The sequence below is a fragment of the Triticum aestivum genome, chromosome 4D (assembly GCF_018294505.1).
Source record: "Triticum aestivum cultivar Chinese Spring chromosome 4D, IWGSC CS RefSeq v2.1, whole genome shotgun sequence".
Taxonomy (NCBI): domain Eukaryota; kingdom Viridiplantae; phylum Streptophyta; class Magnoliopsida; order Poales; family Poaceae; genus Triticum; species Triticum aestivum.
This window is the reverse complement of record NC_057805.1, coordinates 506,138,909-506,147,876: the sequence shown is the minus strand read 5'-3', so window position 1 is coordinate 506,147,876 and position 8,968 is coordinate 506,138,909. Positions and strand designations below refer to the sequence as shown.

The 8,968-nt window shown below is 51.9% G+C and overlaps 1 protein-coding gene across 1 annotated transcript; it reads left to right on the top strand.

The window, feature by feature from the left end:
• The first annotated feature begins 1,542 nt into the window (after positions 1-1,542).
• LOC123099110 (trans-cinnamate 4-monooxygenase) lies at positions 1,543-8,197 on the top strand. Its single transcript, XM_044521252.1, has 4 exons — positions 1,543-1,945; positions 5,750-6,186; positions 6,815-6,936; positions 7,402-8,197. The coding sequence occupies exons 1-4, from the start codon at positions 1,601-1,603 to the stop codon at positions 7,998-8,000; spliced, it is 1,503 nt and encodes a 500-aa protein (XP_044377187.1). The 5' UTR covers positions 1,543-1,600; the 3' UTR covers positions 8,001-8,197.
• The last annotated feature ends 771 nt before the right edge of the window (positions 8,198-8,968 follow it).

Here is an 8,968-nt window from a genome sequence, read left to right as displayed (position 1 = left end):
AGCTCGCAATACCCTTTTGGAGGCCAAGCTCCATGGGGGCCGATTTTTGAAAAACTCAAAATTCATATATTTACATTTCAAAAAATTCAGAAAAAATACAGATATACATGGAGGCATAATGCACACGTGTGTAACTTTTCAGGACGAAACACACTGAAACGAGGGCCGTGCAAAAAAAACAAATCTAGAGCTTTTTAACACATGATACTATTTATTCTCTCTGGCCACGAATTTGTTTTTTTGTACATTATCACATTTCAAGGTATTTCATCCTGAATTTTTACACACATACACATAACATCCTTGTTTACTTGCACATTTTCTAAGATTTTGTCTAAACTGAAAATTTTGAATTTTTCAAAAAATCTAAGGCCGAGAGCCAAAACGCCTCACTCGTTGTTGGCTATACTATTAACCATAACCATGCTCTGAGAGAGACTACTCTGGCAACAAGTGGCCTCAAGATGCTTTGCACCTCGGTCTCGGTCTTTATCTTTCCTATGACAACGGTGTGCAAGTAGAATATATAGAAATAATCAGGAGCGAGCTGAACTGGCATTTAGCTGGCGAACATACTCTATCGTGGCTCCATGTTACATGTTACATGTTACAATAAAGTCAGACGTTTCATCAGTTAGCTATGTGACAGACAGAGTCTACGGCATTATTCAAAACCCTGGCAACTACAATAAAGTAGCTCGAACGTTGGCGTGCTAGTGGAGTCCTAAAATAAATCCTCAGTTGCCAGCTACCCGTATATGATACTAGACAGAGTCTCCGGCATTATTCAGCACTACGACAGAGCATCCGATACCCTTGACATCGTCGTGGAACTTAGGAAACAGACTCCCGCTCTGCTTTACAAATAAATCACAAATCAAAATACATGACCGACCGATATAATAGTTAGGGAGTTCTCCTACAAAGCAAATCCCATGAAACCACAACAACTAAAAAGAAAATTCCCAGGATATCAGACAACAAAAATCATACTGAAAAGGGCAAAGGGTGAAAAGCAAAAATGACTATGTTGTCGAAAGATAGTATAGGAGGGTCCGAAGAATCGGTATGACTCATGCTAAGGACACCTAGCCTCCACGACAACAGTTTTAGAAAGGAAGACGGCGTGAAGCGTCGCCCCTATGGAGTCCGAGGCGGACAAGGGTTCTCACTAAAAACCCTGACACGGAGAGAGCAACCACAACAACGTCCTTAATAAAAGAGCGGCACCCATAGGCGACGCCGTCAACGGCAAAGCGTGAAGCTTTTACTCAGCTTACCCGTACCACCACGAGACGCCTAGAACATCTGCGACAAGTGCAGAGCTTTGGGTCGTCGTGCAACTTTGATGATGCAGCTTTGGCGTCCTAATCCACCTACCATCCCACCGGCGGACATGTTACTCTTGCATGCATGTGGCTTTCAAGTTTTGACCAGATCCCGATTAGCAACAATGTCAACCTCCATATATACAAATGGTTTCGAAACCGTAGTGGCTCCGCACCAACCTCCATCTCTATAAGTTTCCTCTGATCCCATTAATCCATCCATCCACCCCGCAGCAGCAACACACAGCCACACCACACACAAGTACACGAAGATGGACGTCAACCTCCTGGAGAAGGCCCTCCTGGGCCTCTTCGCGGCGGCGATGCTCGCCATCGCCGTCGCGAAGCTGACAGGCAAGCGCTTCCGGCTCCCCCCCGGCCCCTCCGGCGCACCGATCGTGGGCAACTGGCTCCAGGTGGGTGACGACCTCAACCACCGCAACCTCATGGGCATGGCTAAGCGTTTCGGTGAGGTGTTCCTGCTCCGGATGGGTGTCCGCAACCTGGTTGTCGTCTCCAGTCCCGAGCTCGCCAAGGAGGTCCTCCACACCCAGGGCGTCGAGTTCGGCTCCCGCACCCGTAATGTCGTCTTCGACATCTTCACCGGCAAAGGCCAGGTAATAAATCAGTTCGTTGAATTTGCAGTTCTTGCATATACATACTAGTTCTTGATATAGTTTGGACGCAACCGCCCCCGCGTCGTCCGGACGGACGGCACGGGCGGCTCCCGATCCAGTTTCTTCGGGACCTCCCCACCTCTCTCGCTTCCCTCGCCGCCGCCGGACGACGCTGCCGGGCAAAGCCTGTGTGGCTGACGGCGGCGGCGGGGCTCCGGGCGATGGCTTCTACGCAAGGCGCTGAACGGCGCGCGAGGTGAACAACAACTCAGCAGCGATCTTCATGCAACGTCCGAAGGCTAGAGCGATCTGCGCATGGACATGCAGCGGCAGGCGATCTGTGCACAGGGACATGCATAGGTCAATGGCTAGAGCGATCTGGGATTCTGAACTGGGCAGCATGGTGATGCCTTGGCAATGGCCTGGGTGGAGATGACCATCCATTCTCCTCCAGCAGCCTGCGGTCAAGATCATGCAGGTTCGGACCGAAGCTTCCTCCGGCTGTCCAGTACGTTGAGCATGGCAGCGTTGGTGATAAGGGTCATCTTCCCAAGCGACCCAAGACGCTCGCCGCTGTTGCCGCCGGCAGATCACAAGGCCGAAGGAGGTTGGTGGTGGCGCCTTGGGACTTACATCGGTTGACCGATGCTTGTCACTTGGCCGCAGGTGGTTCGTCCGATCGATGCGAGGGGGCAATTTTCGTCCTGACCATGGCGGCACCGTCCGGCCACTCGAGCCGCAGATTGCAGTGGCCATTCAAGGGTCTTCATGAGAGTTTTTTCTTAGGATCCACTGGTTGTTGCCAGCAGCTCGCACTGGCGAGGTTGTGTGATGTAACCGGAAGGCTCCATTGGGAGTTTCGGTGGCTCTCAATCTGGCCAGTTTGCATTCAGCGGTGAGATAAATTCTATGGATGACGGCTTGACGCAGAGGAGATGGTTGTGCAGCGGCAAGCCATGCCGGCATGTAAAGACTGTGCCTCACTTTTAGCTGCTGGGATCGCGGAAAGTGGTGGCGACAACATGATGACTTTGATTTGGTGGTGCTTCTTGAGTACCCGGTCTCGAGTTCCGGGGTGAAAACCCTAGGTCTGACCTGAATTGGTTATACCTGGCGATGGCGATGTTTTTGCGTCGTTACCTTGATGAAGGCATTGCTCGGATGTGCTCGGACTTGTTCTTCAGGGTGAAAACCTAGAGTCTGACCTTTGTTGGTCGGGTCCAGTGACGGCGACGTTTAAGCGTCGTTTCCTTCCTGAAGGCGTTGCTGTTGAAGAAACTTTCTCGTTGCGCTTGTTCTGTCAAGAGATGGTTGGTGCGGATATGGTCGTTGATGTAGTTTATCAACCGTTGTTTTGATCGTTTCAGAGTGTTTTTTTCTTTTTCTTTTCCCTCGCTTAGGCATAGCTTGAGTCTTGTATGACTTTGCTCTTTGCTGGCGTTTTTTTTCCTCTTTTGTGTGTGTTGGTGTTGGCTGTGTGCATCCTGGTTATGCAGAGGCCGGGTGTGTGCTCAATGTGTTTGTATCCCCTTGATGCTTCATTTTGAGTTAATAAAATCCACCCTTTGTCGAAAAAACATACTAGTTCTTGATAGATACTAATGGTTGGTTTCAAATGATTTTAATTTTAATTTTCACTAATTTCTGTACGCATTGAAATAATTATCTTTAGGTCCAAATATTCGGCAATTTCAGTAGTACACACGAATTAAGAAAAATAAAATACAATCAAGTTCAAATAGAAATCCGATCCTTGTTGTTGCCGTCTAGCCCTAGCTCTCGCCTACCTCTCGCTCTGTCTCGCTCTGTGATGCGAACCGAGGTAGAAGAAGAAAGGAAGAAGAAGACTCAAATGGATAGTGGACTTTGCCAGCGCACGAACGCCGCGGCCGCAACGACAGCCGTTTCCCTCAAGCTCGAACTTGAGCACCAAGCCACGCCATTACAACGAGCACCGTGCGGGGTCTTATGCCCAGAGCCAGCGCCCGGGCACGTACCCACGCTCCCTCTCCCTCGCGCCCGCGATCCGCTAGCCTCGCGCGTAACCACGATGCGCTCCAACGCACGCCGTTCACGGCGGGTCTCCAACGGAACGCACGCGAGCACCCCGCACACTACGCCAACGGCTTGGCCCTGGTCCTACGCACTGGGTCACGCACACACACGCACACCCGTGCAACTCATGCACACACACATGACCCAGACCTGCCCCATACACCGGTCGGACACAGGTCAGACCATGGCCAGACCATGAACAAGTCGGACCATGGCCAGACACACACGCACGGCCACATCACATGGGCATGGCATGCTGCTAACATTCACGCCCCAAGCCATGACCTTGCACATGTCAGGCTCGTCGTCGACGACGCGCCATGGCCGCTCCTACGGCCTCCTCGAGGCTTGACGTTGCACTCCGCCATGATCAGCATGCCCTCAGCTCCCCGGCTGGCGCACCCGTCGCGCTCGGACGCGAACGACGCGGCCGTCTCCAGTGCGGCGACGCGGTCACCTCCTCGGCGATCGACCCCGTGCTCCACACGCCCCCAGCTCGCGACCTTGATCACGCACCAAAGCGATCAACGCGGCCGATCCAGCGTGCACAGGAGCTCGGTCTTCTCCTCACCGAGCCACGCCCTGCACGCCCCGGCTCGCGCACACGATCACGCACTGACGTGATCGACGCGGCCGCCCTGCGCTCCGCTGGACGTGTTCTCCTCCGGTGATCCGCACGCCCGTACGCGCGCCCGCGGTCCCGATGCGTCCAGTGCGCACCCATAACACGCACCGGTCGCGCCCGGCTCGCCGCCGTGGCTTATTGCCCTGCACCGCTGCACCCTCAACCGCAGCACAGCAGCTCCACGGTCGTCGCGCCGAGCCGCCGCGGCCTCTGCGCCACCACGCAGGTCCTCCGCGACCTCCTCGTCTCCGCGACTGCCGTGCTAGTCTCGAGCACGACATCACACCGCACGGCCGCGGACTCGCCGTGCGTCAAGGTCGCCATGCGCTCCCCGCGCGCCATGGCCTCTGGTCGCCGCGCGCGCCGCGGACGCCGCCGCGCACCACGGCCGCCCCTCAAACCTTGTGGCTCTGTATACCAATTGTTGTTGCCGTCTAGCCCTAGCTCTCGCCTACCTCTTGCTCTGTCTCGCTCTGTGATGCGAACCGAGGTAGAAGAAGAAAGGAAGAAGAAGACTCAGGTGGATAGTGGACTTTGCCGGCGCACGAACGCCGCGGCCGCAACGACAGCCGTTTCCCTCAAGCTCGAACTTGAGCACCAAACCACGCCATTACAACGAGCACCGTGCGGGGTCTTATACCCAGAGCCAGCGCCCGGGCACCTACCCACGCTCCCTCTCGCTCGCGCCCGCGATCCGCTAGCCTCGCGCGTAACCACGATGCGCTCCAACGCACGCAGTTCACGGCGGGTCTCCAACGGAACGCACGCGAGCACCCCACACACTACGCCAACGGCTTGGCCATGGTCCTACGCATTTGGTCACGCACACACGCGCACCCCCCGTGCAACTCACGCACACACACACACGACCCAGACCTGCCCCATACACCGGTCGGACACAGGTCAGACCATGGCCAGACCATGAACAAGTCGGACCATGGCCAGACACACACGCACGGCCACATCACATGGGCATGGCTTGCTGCTAACAATCCTTTGGTCGAAATAAAAACCAAAATCACTGAATTTCAATGCAATTCGATAATTTCAACAATGACTGGAATATTTCTGAAACTGAAATTCAATACCATATTACTAACACAAAAATGATTGCACGTGTGTAGGACATGGTGTTCACCGTGTATGGCGACCACTGGCGCAAGATGCGCCGGATCATGACGGTGCCCTTCTTCACCAACAAGGTGGTGGCGCAGAACCGTGTGGGGTGGGAGGAGGAGGCCCGGCTGGTAGTGGAGGACCTCAAGGCTGACCCAGCATCGGCGACGGGGGTGGTGATCCGCCGCAGACTGCAGCTCATGATGTACAATGACATGTTCCGCATCATGTTCGACCGCCGGTTCGAGAGCCTCGCCGACCCGCTCTTCAACAAGCTGAGGGCGCTGAACGCCGAGCGCAGCATTCTCTCCCAGAGCTTCGACTACAACTACGGCGACTTCATCCCCATCCTCCGCCCCTTCCTCCGCGGCTACCTCAACCGCTGCACCAACCTCAAGGCCAAGAGGATGAAAGTCTTCGAGGAAGACTTCGTCCAAGAGCGCAAGTAAGCTTACTTAATTGCCTGTTACATTTATAATTTGATCGATTGTGTGTCAATCGATGTTTGCCAGGACATGTTGATGTTAATCGATGCTGCATTCATTAAGCAAGCAAGTACCAAGTGGGACATGTTAATTCCGTTTGCATGAGCGTCGATTTCTTTGGGAGTACTCATCCTGCATCGGTTGCCTGGATACATTGGACACTGGTGTTGGCGGTAGTTGACCAGCTGCAGTGCATCAGTGACCACGTGAGAGTAGCTAGGGTTCATTTTCACGAGGTGATAATACAATACATACACCGACAGTGGAAGTACATATATAGGTTTTCTTTTTGCGAGATAAGTACTGTACATATATAGGTTGATGGAAGTACACCAACAGATCACCAGCGCTGCCGTGACCATGTGAGAGTAGCTAGGATTCGGTATCACCAGGTGACAATACAATACACACACCGACAGTGGAAGTACATATATAGGTTGATGAAAGTACACCAACAGATCACCAGTTTTTTTTTTTCCTTTCATTCAATTAAAATTGGATCGGGTTTCACTATCAGATATAACGGAGGTCACCAGTTATGCAACAGGGAGATTAATAAGCATCTACTGCGCTATCTCACAATTGCAGGAAGGCGTTGGAGAAGAACGGTGAGATCAGATGCGCCATGGACCACATCCTCGAGGCCGAAAGGAAGGGCGAGATCAACCACGACAACGTCCTGTACATCGTCGAGAACATCAACGTCGCAGGTAAAACTCATCAGCAATTAGATATAATTAACATGTATACATCTTTCTGTCCAACCTAGTTTTGACTTTTGAGAAGAAGAAAATGCTCTACCTAACATTTTATTAAGAAGAATGAAGACCATTTCTTTGTTAATAAAAACTAGCACGCACGATTGCAATTGTTATCTCAAGACAATGCAACTAGAGATAGTGATGAGCAGATAACGAAGAGCCAACATTATGCCTTGAACATGCGGAGAGCCTAAATAGTTGTCGGTGCAACAATTTCTGGTGTAATTCATCATGAATTTATTGATACAAATTTGTTATGGCACGTAGGCATTATTATGTTTCTCAATAAAGTTGATTAAACCTAGAGAAGTTTGACTTTAGAAAAAAACATTTTGGATAGAGAGGGTACTAATTAATTTAGCACAAATGTTGACAAGGGAATGACCTTGAATTAATTCTTTTGCATACATGCAGCAATTGAGACGACCCTGTGGTCGATCGAGTGGGGAGTTGCGGAGCTGGTGAACCACCCGGACATCCAGTCAAAGCTCCGCCAGGAGATCCTTGCTGTGCTAGGCCCCGATGCAGCGGTGACAGAGCCAGACCTAGAGCGCCTCCCTTACCTGCAGTCCGTCGTGAAGGAGACTCTCCGCCTCCGCATGGCCATCCCGCTCCTCGTGCCACACATGAACCTCAAGGACGCCAAGCTCGCTGGCTACGACATCCCCGCCGAGTCCAAGATCCTCGTCAACGCCTGGTTCCTCGCCAACGATCCCAAGCGGTGGGTGCGCGCCGACGAGTTCCGTCCAGAGCGGTTCCTCGAGGAGGAGAGGGCCGTCGAAGCCAACGGTAACGACTTCCGGTTCGTGCCATTCGGTGTCGGCCGGAGGAGCTGCCCGGGGATCATCCTCGCGCTGCCCATCATCGGCATCACACTCGGCCGCCTGGTGCAGAACTTCCAGCTGCTGCCGCCGCTGGGGCAGGACAAGATCGATACCACGGAGAAGCCCGGACAGTTCAGCAACCAGATCCGCAACCACGCCACCGTCGTCTGCAAGCCACTCAAGGCTTAGAAGAATTTACGATCCGACGAACTAGACGGCAGATCCGCTGGAATGCGCGCACGTGTTTGTATAAGAATTTTGCAGTATCTGTAATAAGTTTGACCTTTCTTGGTGAGTTCGGTTGTTTTTCTTCATGTGAGGCGTTGGGTTGTTGATTTGCAAAAACTTGGTAACGTTGATGTAAAACTTTTTTGGCTCCAAATTCACATTATTAATTACTCAATTCGTAAACGCCGGCACAGTGAGTTGGCATGAAACTAGTCCGAGCCAATCAAGTCGTTGGTGCTCATTTTCGACAATGTTGTAAGGAGGTAGCTGATTTTTTGGTGGGGCCAACGATTGACAGATCGGAATGTCTGCACTAAGAGACAAGGACGATCTTCCTAGTGTCGGGCCCTCTCGAAGGAGGTAACACCCTACTCTTGCTGTTGTAATGTATTGCACTATGTGACGGTCAGAGGTCCGTGAGATCTTAGCAAGGCATCTTGTTTACAAGGTTATACTAGCGGAGGCGGAGGTGGGAGATAAAGTGTTAGGTGAGGAACCCTATGTCTCAATTGGTGAAGTGTTATGCTGAATCAGCTTACCTACCAGATGCCCTCAGAATGATATATGCAACCATTTTATTAAGCAACAACGCGAAAATAAAGTCTGTAGTTTAGTACCGGCTCACAAACACTACTAGGAAAATGCTTATAGATAGAAGTTTACCAGTAGCGTTTGTTTATAACCCCACGCTACTAGTAGTTAATACTAGAGCTGGCTATAAAGAGCGCTATTGGTATCAGTTAGCAGCAGCGCTTGTTACCTAGCCCCACACTACTGCTAAGTGTAACACACCACACCCCCTGGTAAAAAAATAGCAGCAGCGCCTGTCATCCAACCGGCGCTACTGCTAGTTTAGGATCTATAGCGCATGTTTATCTAAACGCGCCACCGCTAATTTTTCTATGTATAACATTTTACCAGTAGCGTGT